Below are 20,220 nucleotides of genomic sequence, written 5' to 3' on the forward strand. Positions count from 1 at the left end.
AACAACCGTTAAATTGTTTTTGAAAAATAAATTTTTCTGTGATCTTCCCTTGGGGAAGAAAAAAAAAACAAAACAAAAAACCTAAATTACAACAAAAAAACCCTTTCTTATGGATGGTTTTTGATCAGATTTTTCCCTTTAAAAAACAATGGTTATCCTGAAAATTTGACACTAACACAAAACCTCCGTCATTGATATACATGTAACTGTGTCAATAGAGCACGCGCATCTGTAAATTCTGGAATTTACTTCTTGTACAGCTGAACTTGTAGTATATAATCAAGAATGCTTGTTTCATAAAACAATATCCATAGGGTTCACTTCTGGCGGGTTTATACTTCCTTTAAACCCAAATTTTTTGGATATAAAAACCGACAAAATCGGGAAAACTATTAATGTCCAGGAGGGCATATCACAAACCGAAAATGTCCGGGATTTGGGTGAAAGGGGTAGATTGATAGTCTAGTCTTCGCGGATGAGGACTGTTGGATTTTGTGGGGCTCCTAGGGGGACCTTAACATCCTAAATATACTGTCCCCAACACAAAGGTCCTTTTGGGACTAATTGAAATTTATAGGAATCACAGGTTTTTCTCCAAAGGGGAAAAAGAAATATAAAAAGTGTACCCATTTAATCTTTAGTGAACCATTTAAAATATATCTTATTATGCTCATAAACAGCTATAATATACTATAAATGTTTACTTATTGTTGTTCACTTATATACAACCGCATTTTTCCGTTTTCGAAACGAATACATGATTTTGTTTATCATTCACCAATATAACTGAGGTAATTCCTTTAAATAAAACTAACAAGGAAGAAACCATAAACGCGAAAAAGTATTTCTAAAACCTAGGACAGTACCAATTCATCACAGTACCTAGAATTGCAATTTCTACCAAAATGTCAAATGGTATAGCAAAAAAGGGCTGTTAGAGTAGCAAACCAAATAGGGGTTTTATTTTCATAAAGGAAAAATTTAAAAATGAAATTAATCCAATTTGTAATACTACAGAAAATAAAAAAAATTTCAAAAATAAATAAATTCAATACAGTATTACAATTTAAAAATCCTAAATAGACATTTAAAACCTTTAAAAGATGTATTGCAATTGTAGTGGTAGTGTATTATTGTTTATAATTAAATTTTGGTTCGAATTTTTTTATATATAAATTTTTTAAAACTTTCGCCTTTTACGTTCAATTATAAAGGTTGTTACTTTTGTTAAAAAAATTACACATTTAGGGTGGACAATAACCTTCAATGTGTATCTTCTTATTCATAGAATAATATCCTGCAAAACATTAAAATGTGTATTATTGTAGTGAATCGTGTTTGTTTATGCTGTTACACGAATTATTAACAATCTATTTCTTACCATAATTTTATAATCTAACTGTAAGTTTATAGGTACGCCCATGTTAATATTGACTCTAGAGTGTTCTAGCCTGCTGTCAGATAGTGGTATGGTTTACAGTCCCAATATCAAAAAATATTCAATGTTTATTTGGTTTTTATTTAAAGTCAATTTTTACTGAAAATCCCCCACGTGTCTTTCCAGAAACCACTCCCACGCCATTAATTATATTCCGGAAAATTGAATCACCTCTCCAGGCCATTAATCTCGCCGCATTTTCCACCAAAAGCAGTTCTTCAGGGATCGCTTGGCTCTGAAGTGATAAACAAATTCTGAAACATTTAATGGTAATTGGAGTATAATATTTTCATTAGGGCATATTTATGTTTATTTGGTTATTATTGACTTTAATATTGAATATGATATTTTACATTTAACCATTTTTTTACAATAAGTAGTAGTGTTGTTCTTTTAAATAATTTAAACCGAGAAGCCGTCCTGCAAAGGAAATAAATTATTTTATATTCATTCCTGTTTTTAAAAGGTAAGTAAACAATGTGATTAAAGGAAATCTATTAAGGTAACTATTACAGAAAAAAATTTAAGGAAGGAGGTAACTGGGAAAGTATACGTTATTCCTGGAAAATAAATCCTTGATAGCTTGCACTCATGGAAAATATACTCTTCCTCATTTAGCCAACCCCAGGTTACATTCTGGAATATCTGTGCTCGACTGATGCCTGTTAGGGAGAGAAATATCTCTCAACACATAAATATTGTAAAGAAGTACTTTCCTATATATACTACTATATACTATATATATATATAATAATATATATATTAAACTGATGTAGTATTTTATAAGAATTGTTATTGTGATCTGAAAGAAAACACATTTTCAACCTGCTGTTACATGTAGCATTTGGTACTTTGTTTACTGGCATTTGTTTACATGTAGCATTGTACAACAATGTAAACAGTGCTACAAATGCTACAAATGTAACAGCAGGTTGAAAATGTGTTTTTCTTTCAGATAACAAGAAAATATCCTATAAAATATCATCATTTATGTTTTGAGTTTTCAAGATCTGACCCATTCATATAATCACGGTCATCCACGTTTTTCTAGTGAGAGGGACTTGTACCTTTCTTAGTTGTTCTATACATTCGGGACCCCGGGAAATGTCTGTTCAAATTAGTACAATCCGATAGCAAAACTCGCATTGCCTGCATCTGTGAAAATTGTACTAATTATTATCATTAGCCTTAAAGGGGAAGAGTTCTGTCTTAAAAAAATTATTATATTTTTTATTAAAACATCATTACAGATAGCAAATCAAGAATCTAGTTTTAAAGAAGTTTAGATTTCAATACGGCGTATGTTAGATGGATAGTAAAACCCTAGCTGTCTAACATTTAAAAATGGTTTATGTTCCGTAGGTCGGAACCAAAGCCCAGCAAAAGAAGGGTGCTATAAAAGAACAATGGTAAATGCCCCGAGGTCAAGAGGTCTCGAGGCCATCAAGCGTTGGGGCTCAAAGGGAGAATAAGGTCGATAAAATATGCGTTTGATGTCATATTTTGGAGAAAATATTAAAAGGTTGCATGACCAAAATTTAATGTAGTCCATTAAATTGAATGTTTATATTCAAAACCTGCTTTCAAAAAACAATAATTGTTCAACATACCTTTAGGGAGTTTCGGAGTTTAAACAATTATTTTTATATGCTTAATTCCTTATGAAATGTATGCTCTTTTTATTGATTCAACCGATTCTAATTTAGATGGGTAATTTAGATTTCTTGTATTTGGGAAAAGGATATATTCTAATAAGAACAGTCATTATTAGCCGTTATCAGAATAAAACAACGTGATTTTGTAATAGGTTTTTGGATTTTCGGTTGACTGGAAATTCGAGCATTTTTAAGTAGTAAGCAATAAATGTAAAACTAAACCTACCTCCATACAGTGGTATTGATGTAGTTTACCATAACGTTTTATGTATTTTGTTTACTTTTAAGAGTATTTATGTTAGCTTGAAGTTGTGATAAATAAAATTTGGCTTCTGTTGAAATGTGAAAGGTTCCTAAAGATTAAAGTGTTAACATAGAACATCCAAACACATTTTTGTGTACCAGTTTGTTCTGACGATAAGTATTTTTGATTACTTCCAGCTGACGAATTCTTTTCGCTAGGCTATCCTCACTAACCAAAGCATTTCAAGATATAGGATGTTTACTAATTTATTGGAGCTTCGTTGTTTAGGTCTAAAAACACCTGTTAAAATTGTTTCCTTTCCTCCTGAGAACCACCCTTATATATTTGGTAAATACTTTAAACTATATTACAGTACTCTTATTTGTATACTACTGTTACCCCGCGTTTTTACTGCCCGTAACTTACTTGAAAAAGCACTTATGATTTAATATGATATCCCTCCTGTGATTATGTTTTTCTAACGTTAAAGGGCATACGTTCCGGGCATATTATTTCAGTGTTCATGGTGTGACGATCAAGGGTGAGGTTGTAACGCTTAATCGTTTGGCGTGTATAGAGACATTGTATGTTCAAATTTAATTATATTATTCCGATACCACAACGATTTACCTCGTTGCCCGCATCAAACAAGAAAAGGTCTCAAAAGAACTACTTTGGCTAAAATACCCCCGTGTTTCAAGCATACGTGATTTATCCCGTTCTAGAATATAATTTCCACACCAAATAATAGTTTGCCTCTTTGACCCAACGCGAAGGTAATATAAACTATTACCTACTTAAGACTGAGAAGCCTACTTCTGTCAAAATAGTAATCTAGTTGGCGGCTTTCAATACACTCCAAGTCTAATTATTTACAGGGTACTTGAGCTTGCCTTAGTATACCATCCACAAAATGTGCATATATATTTAACATTTTTTGTGATCCTTTTGAATTTTACTTACTGTCCCGAATCAAGAAAAAATATAGATACTGTATCTCATTTCAAAAAAAGAGTGTTGTAAAAAATTTACTTACGTCCTCTTCAATCTATCGATCTAAGATATTTCCATCACGAGTGACTTTGCATTCTCTGTCACATGAACAAAAACTATAATCCTAGGATTGAGAACAGATTTTATGTTATTTAAATTTGATAAAAAAACATAAATCCTTTATAATCAAATCAATTTTTTAAATTAAATTAACATATTGCCCGTGCTGTCGTATGACTGTGTTTACACAGAACAATTGATAACACTTGACACTCATCAATTAATAGTACCGAATTTAAGACCAAAGGCGATGTTCACTACTTTACAGTCGAGTGGGACGTAGCCCCCGGAGGGGTTTTTTTTTAATGGAAATACCTACTGTTCATTCCCAGAACCAATAAAATGGTCTAATTATAATTGCAGGACTATCGTTTGGAGTATTTACGCGTGAAAAAATAAAACAAACAAAGGCACTTTTGAATTATGAATTAAATTAGGACTTACTAACACGTTTCCTTTGACTTTCATAATAAGGCTATTCCAAGTCAGTTTTGCTATCAGTATGTAAATTGTTGATTTTTACTACGCTCTCGGATTTTTTAAAAATTTACATTTTTTTGAGGAACCTATTTGTTATATAACTGAAGAAACAATAGATTGTGGTTTTAGCGGAAAACCTAGTTTATGTCAATTTCTCGGAACCTCGAATAAAACGATCTGATTGAATTCCGCATTACTATATAGTAAAATTGAGGCTGTGGAGGGGGATACATTTTTAGACGTCGTGCTTTTTATATTAGCACGACTAAATATATATACGCGTAATAAGTAGTGTTATTTATTTATTTGGTGTGGAATATACGGAAGGCAAGTTATTATGGCAAAGAATACAATCATAATGAATAACACAAAAACACCTGCAGTGCAAATGAATCTTGAATATGTGTAATAATGTTATTGTTCACGTACCCACAGTATATCATATCATTTCAAATGGCAATTTGGGGAATGTGACGGCTCGAAATCACAGGTAAAGACTAAGACTCCATCAAAAACAATATAGTTTGGGGGGGGGGAGGGGGGGGGGGGGGGGAATTTATGTATAAAATTTTTAAAATAAGGCTATTCCAAAATATTATATTTGAGAACAGACAGTTTCAGAATTTCAAAATGAATACTAGCATCTCCTAATTAGATTAACAACGTATAAACAAGGGGTTCTCGTTCGTATAACTTAAATAGCCTAAACACTATTATCAAAAACAATTACTATCAGGTAATTGCCATGTAAATTTTTAACTAGGGCACCTCCCGTCGTTAAAACTTGTGTTTCGTCGTCGTCATTCTATTGTTGTAAAACGGAGATTACTTTAATACATTTATACGATTTATTGCATTATTCCAATAATCGCTTCTAACTGTTTTGTTTGGTAATAACCTTCTAAAAATCGTTTTGCTCAACAATATTAAGTCACACATTACATGACAAGCGAATGTGAATCAAAATTTCTTTTTCGTTTGTCCTTAAAACATTGACATTTGAGAATCGGAGCAAACGTCCAGCGTGGCTGCTTGCTAGGGATGGATCCCGGCGAACCATGGCCTTGCAACCGTCCCCAGGCCCCCTGTTAGTGGTGATTCAAAGGGGTCACCGTTTAACCCGGTTGGTCCCCCAGAGTTTAGAGATCTCCTTAGCTCTAATTTTGCCTAGTAAAATAAGACATCCTTACCTTTTTAATTTATTAAACGTTTTGTACCAGTTACTTACACTTCTAAGACAAAATAAGATAAAACGATTTTTTCTTAAGACACTCAATATTGAAATATTAAATATTATATGACACATTAAATGATGACAAATAGCTTGTTTTTTGTTTTTGTAGGGATCTTGATACCTGAAAGTCGAATTGCCTGTTAGTTTAAACTATTTAAAAAATTGTCACTATTTTTTATTTAATACGTTGAAAGTAAAAATACGGGTTTTGTCTCAAAAACGGGTATTTAAAGCTTGGAAAAAAATTTTAATTAAAAACTTTTAAACAATGCAATATAAAGATGTTACAAAGGTATATTAAAATTTTAAAAATTTAATAAAATTAAAGTTTAAACTGATCACCAAAAAATTTTTTCAGTGATTTTAGGGGGATATGGGGGGTTTTTTTGTTTGCAATTAATTTAAGAATTTTAATAAAAAAAAAATTTTTTGTCTCAAGTATGGTCTCTTACCCTGTTTGTCATTAGGGCCCACTAGAGCAAAATATTTTCCCCCTTTTTAAAAAATTTTTTTTTCTACAATGGCCTAGCACTTAAAAAGAATCAAAAAATTATCCACTTGTCATAAATCCAAGTGTTACTTAAGTATTTTGCCACCCTTTTACTTTTCCACGTTGGGGTATATTGGGTGTGGGGTATATTGTAAAATTTTTCTTTGTAATAAAAAATTAAAATTTTCTTTGTTTGTTTTGAAATTTACTTAACAAATTTTCCTTCCCCTAAAAAACCCCCCCCAAATAATATTAAATGGGAAAAACCTTTGACAAAAATAAATTGTAAAAAAAATAATTATTTTTTAATCCAACCCAGGGTATATATAATTTTTTTAAAATGGGGGCTTAATATCCACTAAGTGCAAGAATTATATTTTAAAATTTAAATTTTTTAAAAAATTTCAATCAAGTATTCAAAAATTTGGGACCAAAAATTAAAAAATATTTTCGGGCCTCTAATGATTGAGTCATGTGCCCATTAATCAACCTCTCTCTTTAGCTAACATTAAGGGAATAAAAGTTTTTAAAAGGGGATCAAAACTTTTCCCGAAAATATTTTCACCGAAAAAAACCATTCTTTTTTTGGGGTTTTTTTTAAAATATTTAGAAAAAAATTTGGGTTTATTTTATGTGGTTTTTTTTCAGGGTTTTTGGGGGCTTTTGGGTTTTAGGGAAAAAAAAACCCTTCATTTAAATTTGCCCCCTTATCATTTTTATGTAACCTTTTTGTATTTTTTCCGTTGTAAAAAAACCACGCGGGGTTTTTTCACCCAAAATTTTTTTTTCCCAAATGTAAAAAAATATAAATTTTTGGCGTTTTTTTCTTTTTAAAATTTTGAAAAATTTTTTTAATGAAAAAGGTTTTTAAAAATGGGGGGGAAAATTTTTGGGAATTTTTTCCTATTTTTGGGGTTCAAAAAAAAAAAATTTGGGTATTTTTAAAAAACTTAAAAACAACTATTTTTTCATCATTAAAATTTTGGAAAACAAAGGTTGAAAATTAAAAAAATCGAAAAAGGGGGGTTTTCAGGGGTTATTTAACTCCCCCTTTTTAAAAATTTCTGAAAAAATGCACCCCAAAAACCAAAAAATTAATTTTTTAAGAATGAAATTAAATTTTTTAAGATAAATTTTTTTAAAAAAATTTTTTCTAACCAAAAACCCCCTTTGGGTAAAAATTTTTTTTTTATTTTTTTTTAATTATTTTTTAAAAAAAATGGCACAAAAATAGTTTTCATTCTTAAAAATAAAACAAAATTTTGGGCCCCTTTAAATCTTATTTTCATGGGGGATTTGGGGTTTTACCACCAAAAATTTATACCTTTTCAATAAGGGGAAAGGGTTTTTAGGGCTGTTACAAAAACAAATTATTTAAAAAAACTTTGGATAAACAAAAAAAGGAAAGGGGAAAAGTGGAATTTTTTAATTAAAATTTTCAAAGGGGTTTTTGGGAAGTTATCAAAGGGGATAAAGAAAGGGCAGATAAATTGGGTTTTACAAATTACCTAAAAAAAATTTCATAAAAAATTTGGGAAAAGGAAAAAATTTCAGAATCTTTAATTTTTATTAAAAAATTTTTGAAATTTAAATTAATTTTAAAAAAAAGTTTGTTTAATATTTTTTTGGGGGTTTTTAAAATTTTTTAAAAAAATTAAAAAGGTTTTTTTAAATTTTTTAAAGGGGTTGGGGGTTTTTTGGGGGGGGGGTTTGGGGTTTTTATTTTGGGGGGGTTTTTTGGGTTTTGGAAATTTTTTGGGGAAAAAATTTAAATTTTAAAAATTTAATTTTAAATGTTTTTTATTTTTTGTTTTTTAAAGGGTTGGGGGGAAAATTGGGGGTAGGGAGGATTTTTTTGGTAATTTTGGGGTTTTGGGGTTTTTAAAGGAGTTTTTGGGGGGAAAAATTTAATAATTTTTAAATAATTTTGGGGTTTTTTTAAAAAAATTGGGATTTGTTAGAATAAAGGGGGGTTTTTTTGGGGGGGGGTTTTTATTAAAATTTTTTTGGGGGGGGGGGGGGGGAAAAAAAGGGGGGGGGGAAAATTAAATTTTTAATTTTGGGGGGGTTGGGTTTTTTTGGGGGAAGATGATGGGGGAGGGGGGGAAGGGGTTTGGGGAAATTTTTTTTAAAAGGGGAAATTTTTTAAAGGGGGTTTTTGGGTTTTTGGGGGGGGGGGAGTAAAGGTTTAAATTTTTTTTAAAAAATGGGTATTTGAAAATAGTTTTGGGAATATTTTAATATTGGGGAAATTTTTAGAATGGGGGGGGAAAAAGGGGAAAAATTTAAAAAATAACCCCCGGGGTTTTTCTTTTAAAACCAAAAAAAAAAAAACTAAACTTTTTTTACAAAATTTTAAAATTTTTTTTTTAACTTTTAGTTTTTTTAAATTTTTTGGGGTTTAGGGTTTTGTTTTTGGGGTTTTTTTAAAAGGGGTTTTAAAAGGGGTGTTTTTAAAAAATTTTTTGGGGGGGGAAAAAAGAAAATTTTTTATATTGGTATTTTTGGGGAAAAAAGGAAAGGGGGGGGTTTTTAAATTTTTGAACCCCCAAAAAGCTCCAACTGCTTTCTGAAGGGCCCCAATGTCCCCGCTTTTTTGATACCTTAAATTTCTGAAAAAATGGCCCTGGGTTTAAATTTATTTGAAAAGATTAAGACAAGATTTTAAAAAAATATAAATAGGGCACTTTCAATTAGAAAAATAAATTTCATCTTTTTTTAATTAGTCATTTGGTCTGATTTGATTTTTTTTTTTTAATTCTCTACTACGGCATTATTCAAAAAATTATAAAGGAATTTGGGAAAAAATTTATTTCAATGACAACGGGGAAAAATTTGCCAATATTATTTTTGCATACCTACAGATTACTTCGATAACAGAGTTTAAAACAAATTATTAACCAGTGCATAGAATGTGGTTTACACATAAATTTAAGTAAAAAAATCTCATTTTAGTTCTTTTTTTTTTAAGTGTTTATGTATTTCAAAGCTTTAGAAACCTGCCTCATAATTCTCCAAGACACCTCAAATACTATTGCTATTGTTTGGATGTCCTCTTGTTGTTCAATTATTTTTTATGTATACAGGGGTAGAGTTTCAGAAAAGGGTGTCACAGAACTTTGGTTGGCAACACAGTTGATACCTCCCAACCCTGACAATTATGAATTTTGTTGCTCCACCTGCTTAGTGCAATTATACCCTTTTTAAAGCTGATCATATGCTTACTTATGCATGACGAAATTTTTAAATTGAAAAAGGGACAACGCAACGAAAAAAAAAGGAATTTTAGTTATTTGCACGTGGAATTGCCAATAAAAATTGCAAAATTGTATGAAGATCCTTATATAACTAACAGAGTTATTTGTTACATGAGTAACAAAAATTTCAACATGCACCATTTAGTTTTATAAAGCAAATAACACAATTTTTTAATTTTTTGCTCTCTTATTATTAAAACTTATGTAGCTTTTACAACTTTTAGGGATAGTAAAAACTGTATAAAAGAATTTTTAAATGGTCTATAGATGGCTGAAATGAACAATTATAAACCTATTTTTTTTCATGTTATATGACATTTTTTTGTTTGACAATCAAGAGTACTGCCAGCTACAGAAGTTTTTTGACACGCGCTTTCTGAACACCCTGTATATTGATAACCCCCATAAAAAAAACCATCCGAGGACATTAATGGATGGATATAAAACTTACTTCTCCACTCCCCTCAAAAGAGATGGAAGGGGTCTCAAAATTATGGGTAGTGTTTAAATCACAATTGAGTAGTCTAATTACACACATTTGTGTCACATAGTTCGTTTCTGTCGACAATGGCATCTGGTTGAAATCTGGAATTTTTATCATTTTTCCCCATACAATATCACTTTCTTATTAAGGAAAGAAAAGGTAATTTTCAAATCCATCATAAGCGCCCACCCCAAAAAATGTTATTACCCACTACCAAAGTAGATTTTACAACATTTTTCTTAACCCATTTCAAATAGTTAAGGTTAGGGTGGTGGGTCTTTTGGGAAATGTGGGTATGCAATCTAGATGGTACCTTGAACCTCCATGAAAACTGTTTAGGTAGTAGTTTTGCAGAACTTCACCTTGAAAGGGCTCTGTTATTGGGCCCCAAACTGTATGCAATTTTTTGTTTGTTTGGATAACTTAGTTACAATGATTAACATCACAAATTCGCCCATAAATTAGAACCACACACAGCCTCTATTATTATTCTTATAATGAACACAGAGCCTCTAGTAGTATTCTTAAAATATAAACTATAATATACTAATAACACTATAATATAAACTAGTAATATACTAATAACCACTATAATAATAAAACTATAAACTTATAATAGACACTTTTTAAATTTAAAGAACAACCTATTTTGTTTCAGTAATATTATGATCTATGTAACAAAAGCACACAGTTGGTGTTTATTTTCTTTTCACCTCTCACTATTTCCCACATATAATGTAATAAAACTTTTTACTAGTGATTCTGATTTTTGAAGTATACTAATAAAAATATATGTTTTATTTTTGGGGACCTGAATTGCTTTAACTCCTGAGAAAAATGTAATATGAAAGAATTAAAAATATGTTTTTAAAAACAACTATTACTAATAAATGAAAGTGGTAATATTTAAAAAAATTATAATTCATTGTTTCCCAACAGAGTAATACTTTAAAGAAGCAGTTAAAAAAAAAAAAAGCAATTTGTTAAATCGTAAACAGTAAATAGAGAAATAATATGGGCAATTTTTTTTCAGCCAAAGTCGGAACATTTTTAATAAAAAGTAGCTGAGACTCAGGTAAATAACAAATTTGGAAAAATGGTCTAGGATCGAAAAGCATATAAAATAAGCTGCTATAGCACAGTAAATAACAATGACACAAAAACACACTATACTTTACGTTTACAAAACTTACACAGTAAAACATTTTTCCCAGGATGTTTATTACAATATCGATGGCTGTCTTCGTGGCTTTGGCTCTGCTGGTGTTTAGGGGGTGCAACTTGGTGTTGGTTCAAAACCCCACAAGAAGCGATTCAAGAAAACAATAATCTAATACCAAAATAAAGAAAAAAATAATAAAATTTGAAAATAGTTTAAAGATTATAAATTGAGAAGAACTTTTATTAAAGAAGGCCAAATATGCACCCCTCTTTTATATTACAATACAATTTTTATTGAACAAGGAATATTTTCAAAAAGTACGGGAAACAGTCATCGCAATAAAGATAAAAAAAAAAATTAATTATTGTTTTTTTTTATTTTTTTTTTATATTATTAATATTAAGTTTTTATTCAAAAAATATTAAGCTTTTTTAATTTTATATATCCTTACATATTCCAAATGTAATCATTCCAATATAGCCTTATTTAGTCTGATAAATTAGTATACCTTTTCCATTCATATACAATACAAAACACACTTATTACAAAAAGGGGAATAATTTTTATAAATCACAGCTTACAAGCTAAAGATAATATTTTGGTACATGTTGAAAAATGATTCACTGATAGTTTTTATAGAAAAGCAAGTAATATAAATTAGCAAATTTACCAGCTGTATAAGGTCATTGAATTTTAGGATGCACAGTTAATATTATAGATTGCTTATCAAAAATAAAATTAGATCAGTATGTAACCCAACATAAACACATACTAAAAAAATTTATGGAAACTACAGGGAGGAGAAGAATAAATTGTGCTGAATCGAGATTGTTAGTATGAATGGGGAGGGGGGGGGGGGGGGGGGGAGTGGGCGGGGGTGGGGGGGTTGTGTGTGGGGGGTGGGTGTGATGTGTTCTATTTTTAAATCTACAAAAGACATAAGGTGTCTTTATAAATAAAACGTAACCCCAAAACATAATTCTATATGTATTTCACTAAAAAAGAGGGAACAAATTATGAAAAAAAAAAAAACATGGAAAAAAACTTACACTGTAGAAAACGAACAGCGTTTTAAATGCTATTCAACATCTGATAATACTAAGGCAAGACAGAACAACCAGAATTTAAAACACTGAAACTAAAAAACCCCAAGTAAACTTAAATAATTAATATTAAAGAAATGTTAAAACGTGATATAGTATCTAAATCAACAATCAACCATTACAAAGAAAATTTAAATACAAATCAAACACGAGATTTTAAATAATTTCGTCGCCAAACGTCACGAGTGCACCACCGTGTTTTGTGTAACATACAGTAATCAACAATTTGTAACAATAGGAGTCAATAATATAATAATAATTACGATAACATCCATCGCATTATGTCTGGTTAATTGTTACAGAAAAGTTGACAAACAAATGCAGTCTATATACCTGAAGTATCGAAGAAAATAAACAGTGAACAACAATTTCCCAACTATTAAACTCTAACCAGCCAGAATTTTCTAAGCTTAAAAAATTTTAAAAAATTAACATTTGATAATATCTTTAAAAATTGAACAATTACATCAGTGCTTTAACCAGGATAAACTGGTGGCAGACAGAACACTGACTTTACAATAACGCTTCTCTGTTTATATTCGGTTGAAACACAGTAGCAAACAGACGATTAGAGTAGTTATAGACAAAGAGATAGTTTCTTCTAAACAGATATTCTCTATGGTTCATCAAGGTAGTGTCATTTGATTAGGGTAGAAGAAGCTGTTGACCTGAATGAAGCCAAAAAAACTATTTCTGAACAACCTGTCCAAACAGATCTGCTAAGAGACTTAAAAAAGATTTAAAGTAATTTTACTACATTCTACGTCCAACGAACAAGGGTTCCCTGATATTGGTTTATATAACAATACAACAGGTTCTTCCGAAATAATTAATAAAGTAAAGGGTTCCCTGATAAAAACTTATAATCTCCGTGACAATGCACTGTTTATTTAAATGTTCAAAAATGTGAAATCTATTTATCATGTACTAACTATAATAGTTTAAATAAACGGTAAATTAAACCCCTGCATTATTTAAAATTATACCTACCCTCAACCTATTACCAACTATGTTCCACCTTGAAAATTTGACCTAATATATCTTCTTAAAACTGCCAAACTGCCCAGACATCCATACAATGTGTCATGCCTTAGTTTTAATAATAAATAAGACAAATAAACGAACATATGGAACAAAACAATAAAAAAACCATTATTGTAACCTGCCATAAGTTTTTAATGTAGAGAGATTTCAATATTTTAATGTACGGCTTGCAATTCAAATTGTATACTAATTAAAATCAATTAATCAAAAAAAAGATATTATTTGATAAGTTGATTTTTTAAAGAGCCAACACATCTTTTTTTTTTCTCTTCAAGTTCCCATTAAAGACTTTTATATTAAAAATTCCCACATGTTTTTGAATGTCAATTTCATTGTGTGCCATAAAACACATTTTACAAAGTTTTAAACTTGGCTACATTTATGGTTTAAAACAGTGGACAAGCAGTTTATTAACACATACGTTTGCTATTATTGAACTATTTTGATGGCAGCAAATTTATATATTCATGCTGTAATAGGGTACACCAGAATGTATTTTTTATCTTATTTGTGGTCGCACACTCACCTAGATAAATATATAACTGATTATCTTACTTCATAAAGTTTTATATGTACACCTTATAGTATTTAAGAATAGCCAATTATATTTGTGTTTTATATAATGAATTTTATTTCTATCATACCACACTTTAATTTTTGAAGGAATTTAGTTTATAAATTATTATTATTACCAAATGGACCATTGTCAAAGAGAATATATACTAATTTTGGGGTTTTGATTGAGAGTTTAATAAAAACCTTGTAAATACGGTTATTGCCAATATGTACGCATATTTTCAAAGCTAAAGCTAAAGAATTTTCTGAAGTAACAATTTTTAGTTCATTACTTACATTTCAGGCTATGAAAGCATAGTTTTCAAACAATATTAGAAGTTTAGATACGACTCGTGCGCCACTTTCTGAATTCTATAACAACCTAGATTTGTCCAAATAATTGATAGTTTATGTAACAATCTAAATTAAACACTTTTAAACTAACATTAATTATATCATTAAACAATTATTACATATTTGTATTAGGTGTAACATCCATAGCTAACAGAAGCCAAATAATGAATATGGCTCACGTAACTCCCCCACCTTCGCGCGCTTCTGCCGCACGTTTCATACCTGTAATTGATAAAATTTGCGCGCTTGATGATAGTCTTTTGTCAATAACTTAACTCGCTTCAACCTGTTGTATTTTATTAAAGTACAAAACAACACCTTCGACCTAATCAATACGAGATAATCAAAAGCTGCAAACTATTTTACAAAATACTGGCATAATGTTTCTACAAAAGTAAGCACAAGCTGTCCTTACCTCAAACTTTGTGTGATATGGTCTGGTTGGTTAAGAAGAAGCTTAAACAATTATAGGCTATGAGAGTTGTAAACTAAATCTATTGTAATTTCTATTTGGAGGCTATAATATTTTTTATCCAGACTATTCGCCTTAACTTCTTGTTGCACTACAAGCGCTTTTACTCCTGGCACTCTTCCTAGACTCAAAACATTCTTCATCACAAAGCTTTAGTGATTTTATTCCATGGAACCTCAAGCGAGGAGAGCCAAAAACTAAGTGCCCCCCAACCATTTACGGAATATCCTGTCTAAATGTGTTTTTTTAACTCTCATATTTTTGAAACCCCCCTCCTCCTAACTTTTAACCAAACTGTAGTAAATAAACTCTTTAAAAAAAAAAAAATAAAAAATAAAAAAAAAAAACAAAAATGATGTGGACAAAGATATGATCAATTAAAACATAATTTTGGTCAAATTAACAAATTAAAGTTTTCAATAATGGTGGCCGATTTAAATATAATCTTGAACAATACTAAATTATTACCAAAAAAGTAAGACATAGGGGACAATTTATTTAAAGTCTATAGAAAACCCAAAATAATTGTCGTTTAAAGGGTGAAATATCGGATAAACAAAATAACTGGCTTTATTGATATTTTAAGGTTCCAGTCAATGGATCGATCCTAATAAACATTCATGGTTTCTTTCTTCTTCTCGTATCCACGAGTGAGTAAACTAAATAAAAATAAATTAACCAACAATTCTAGATCAATCTGTAACTGGCTATTATGTATAACCCTACATAAGTAAGCTGTGAGTAAACGTTAATTGTTCATCAATTTTGCTCTACTTTTATTATTTTTAAAATATATTAATATTTTTTAATAAAACACCTAGAGAGATAGAAAAAATAAAAACGAGAATAAAAACAAATTGGTTGCATTTAGTATTTAGCTCCACTTGATCATGAAACAAAATCCAAAGATCAAAGTTTGCAGTGAGTGTTTATTAACTTATTCTCTTGGAATAATGTGGTATATTGTGAACCAAGCATGTAACATATATAACTGTCTGAACAAAACTTTTTCAGGATAGTAAAATTTTTTATGATCTGGAGTAACAATCCCAATAGCTTGAAGATTAATATACTAAATCAAAATTTTTTCATTCGTCACCAAACTTAGGAAAAGTTTGGTTTATTTCAAGAAAGCTTTTATATTGCTTATGAAATTTGATTGTTTTGTTACAAAACATAACTACATATGAATGAGTATTACTTTTGATTTGTTACACAATGTTATAAATTGAGGGACAGCAAAAGTGAGTGCTCGGACTTCCATCTATGACGTGAGAGGTCAGGTAGCAAATTATTCAAACGGTAACAATCAAGTTACCTGGTACAGTCTTAGCATTAGCCCTCAGAACCAGCTGAAGTAATCCCTCCAGACCTCAGCACAATATGGTCCGTATGAGTGATGTTATCTCCTGGTGTGTTGACCTCTTTAGAGTTAGAAAATCTTACATATTATTTTTAATATAGCTTTTAAATCTTTAAATTAAATATACATACATTATGAGTTTCAACATACAGACTAACTTGAATATTTGGGAGTGCAACACACTCCCCTAATATACTTTCCAGCCCATGAGAATATAATCTATATAGCCTTTTAGGTGTAGTGTTTTACAACTTAATCATGTCACTAATTTTCTAAAATACTAATTGGCAAAGAAATGATGCAAATGTTATTCAGGGTCTCTTTCAAATTCTTTTATAAACATTTCAAATGACTGTCTTAAAATTAAAAACCCTATTTTTATTATAAAACTTCAGAATCGTCAATTTAATAAAATTCATTTAATGTTGTTACCATCCTTGTAAAATTAGTTTTTATTTATTTATTTATTACAATTTATAAATCTCAATCCTTGTCAGCACAAGTGATTAAAACTTAAAAATCTATAAAGCCATGCCAAAAAATACAAGAATTATTTGAAATCTCCAGCAATATAAACATTTATCTGAATTTGTCGTTTTTATGTATTAGTTATACATAATGAACCATTATTTATTTCTGAGTTAAAGCACTGATAAGCACTTATTTTCATTCCATCCAAGTAGACTGTAGTCTAAGGCTAATTAGAAAATGCTGATTTGGAGAATAGCACAAAACATGATGATGTATTGGTACACATGTTTATTACTAGGGAAAAATTTATACAAGTATTAAGACCCATCTCCATTTTAGCACCTTAAGGAACAATGTTAATCTTTAAAAATTTGTATGACCTTATTTTTGATTGTAAAATAAGATGCCAAAGTTACAACGTATACGCATCAAAATGCTTTTTAGTTTTATTGATATTTTTATTGGTTATTTAGAAAGAAATGTCAAACTTTGTTGTATTTCAGTGAATAAATACTCCAAAATATACATTTAAACAGGAAAAACTAAAAAAAACCTTTGGTTGAACATTTGTAATACCTTTAAAATGAGACACCTTCATTAATTCTACAACCAAAAATAAGGGTGTAGAAGTGTTTGAAGTTTAACATTGTTCTTAAAGGGTAAAATTGAAAGTCGTTTCTGTACAGCTGACACTTAATATAATGTTAGAACATCTCAATTCTGTTCTAAATAACATTTATAATAATATAACTATGAATCAATGTAATTTGCAAGTATTTTGGAAATTAACTGCCAACACTGTGAAGTTTATAGGAACAATGTAATTTTTGAAGGTGAACTGTGTCAGTGTTTTATTAGGTTACAAATCGCCAAACTAATGTTGCATGATGAAGAAGAAAGTGGACGGGCAAGCAATTGTGACCGATGAAATTGTTCTCTAAAGTCGATAGAAGATTAAAGAGGACCGCCGATTCACAATGACAGAACTCTCACTTAGTTTTTCTAAAATTCAAAGGAGTTTCTTAAAACGAAATTGTTATGCAGAAGTTAGGTTACCATAGATTTTGTGCAAAATGAGTACCGAAAACCTCACCTGAAGTCTCAGGTAGCAGAATTTTATAATGCTGGAATTTCAAAACTAGTTCACTACTATAATAAGTTACTCAAATTTGTATGGTGACTATGCTGAAAAATAGTGTTTTAGTGTCACTTTCAAATGTATATAATACAATTTTTTTTCTTTACTTTTGTTTTTTTGTTTATATCCAAACATAATCTACTTCCCCACTTCAGTTCTTTACTGTACCCATTAACAGGCTAGTACACAATATATAATTTAAAAATGTTCCAGATATCTCATGTAAGGAGGTTAAAATTCAATGTTAACTTTGGAATTAAATTATAGAATAGCTAGATTAAAAGCATGTATGTAACCCTAAAATACCAAGTCCAAATAGACTTCATTAATGAAACAATGATGAAGTGATTTTTAAAATATCATAAGATTATAAGCCTAATACTATGTATCAAAATAAGTTATAGTTAAAACCAAGCCACAAAATTGTGTCAGGGGTTCGCATTTGATTGATTACATATATTCTAATACAAGGCTTTATATAAAGGGACTATCTATAATTAAATTTCCTTGTTTCTAGTACATTAAATTCATAGGAGCGTAACTGTGAGTACATAATTCCTGAAGAATTAACCAACGGACATACCCAATAAGTTTTCAACATTTTAAAGAAAGAATCGCTAATGCCCAAAAAAGATGATAAACTCTGAGAACTTGCCAAATGGTACTGACTGTTGGCCCCATTACATTGTAACAGCTTTGCAAACGAGAATAATCACTCTGTGAACATATTCATAAATCACAATACGACAATAGTACCAGCTTGTCTGTACATGAGATAACAGGTGCGTGTTCACATGTTGAACGTCTGTTAGACATTATTGTCATGAGTTGTCAATACCTTACACCCATCAGTTACAACACAGACCTAACAACCATAAAACTTTTAGAATACTATGTGGGGTACGGTAAGTTGTTGGCTTGCGGTATTATTGCTTGGGAAGCTGTCTTTTAAGCAACCGAGGGCACTCGCACTCGCCACAGTGACCCCTGCCTGAACTTTCACTTCCGACAAGAGGAATGAAGTAGACACATCACTCACTATATTATAAACAGTATCAATGTACAACGGAGAAGTAATAGCGATAAAAGAGCGAAACTGCACATCAACTAAGCTAAATATAGATGCACAGTGTTAGAAGGCAGTGGCACTTGACGAACACGGAACAGCAGAAAATAATAGCCAAGCTTGTGCGTAGGACTTTAGGAAACTAAATAATGCTTGATCACAGAAATCACTGGAGTAAAAATTGGTAACAGAAGTAACATGTTTATCTCCTCTGATGCTCTGATAAAGGTCTTGATGTCGTATTGTTGTCAAACTACACACTGGAGTCCGATCCAGTTCTTTCATCATTGTCCAGTTGATCTTGATCAATCTGAAAAAGTCCAATAGTCAAAATATAATTTTTTATTATTTTTGAATGATTAAGTAAAGAAACATACAAGTACTTTGGCAAAAATATAATTATTAAATAAAACTTAAACAACTTGATCCTTTACACAGAAAAATGTGTAAAAGACAACTAAAATGTGAGGTGTGACTAGAAAATAATTAGACTGAGGCTGAAAACAAATTTTAATTATAGATATTTACAATTTTATGTTATCCCTTCAATGTACTCCCCTCCTCAATCTGCAATAATATTAGAATAATATTATTTTTGTATCTTAATATCTATTTTAATATCTTTATTTTTAAAGAATAATACTTAAATTAGGTTTTCAGGATTTTGTAAAAGAACATTTCCAATCATTGGGATTTGCTACTGTTTACAAATTGTACATTTATCAATTGATCATTCATACTAAGGGCAATTTAGACCAACTATCCAAAATGGCGAAGCTCCCACAGTTATTCTATAAGACAATAGTCAGTAACCAGCTTATGATGAGTCATAGGACTAGAACCTGTATGCCAAGAAAGCCTAGCTATGCATGAATTTGTTGTTTTTTATTTAATCATTTTGCCATGTGAGTTTAAAAATAGAAAAACAAAAACATTATTCAGAAAAGAAAATTTAAATCATTTTCTAATTGATAAAGCCTATTTATTTCATTAGGGAAATTTTTTGTCTGATGAGTTGAATAGTTTGGTTTAGTAACGTTTTAATTAAAGTATTTAAGATTTCTGTGTATTTTTATGCACTTATAATATATAAACCGGAAGACTCAAGAAAAAAAACTTAAATGAATGTTTTGGCCAGGTGGGGCGTTTTACAAAAC

At 30.1% G+C, this 20,220-nt stretch overlaps 1 protein-coding gene across 1 annotated transcript; it reads right to left on the minus strand.

Moving 5' to 3' along the window:
- Positions 1-16,044: 16,044 nt before the first annotated feature.
- On the minus strand, positions 16,045-19,376 carry LOC124374366 (ELKS/Rab6-interacting/CAST family member 1-like; the record flags this gene model as incomplete). Its single annotated transcript, XM_046832591.1, is given in 1 exon segment — positions 16,045-19,376. A coding segment is annotated over 1 exon segment (60 nt), but the record flags the coding sequence as incomplete, so codon positions are not given.
- Between the last annotated feature and the right edge of the window lie 844 nt (positions 19,377-20,220).

The sequence above is a fragment of the Homalodisca vitripennis genome, unplaced genomic scaffold (assembly GCF_021130785.1).
Source record: "Homalodisca vitripennis isolate AUS2020 unplaced genomic scaffold, UT_GWSS_2.1 ScUCBcl_8110;HRSCAF=16082, whole genome shotgun sequence".
NCBI classification, from domain to species: domain Eukaryota; kingdom Metazoa; phylum Arthropoda; class Insecta; order Hemiptera; family Cicadellidae; genus Homalodisca; species Homalodisca vitripennis.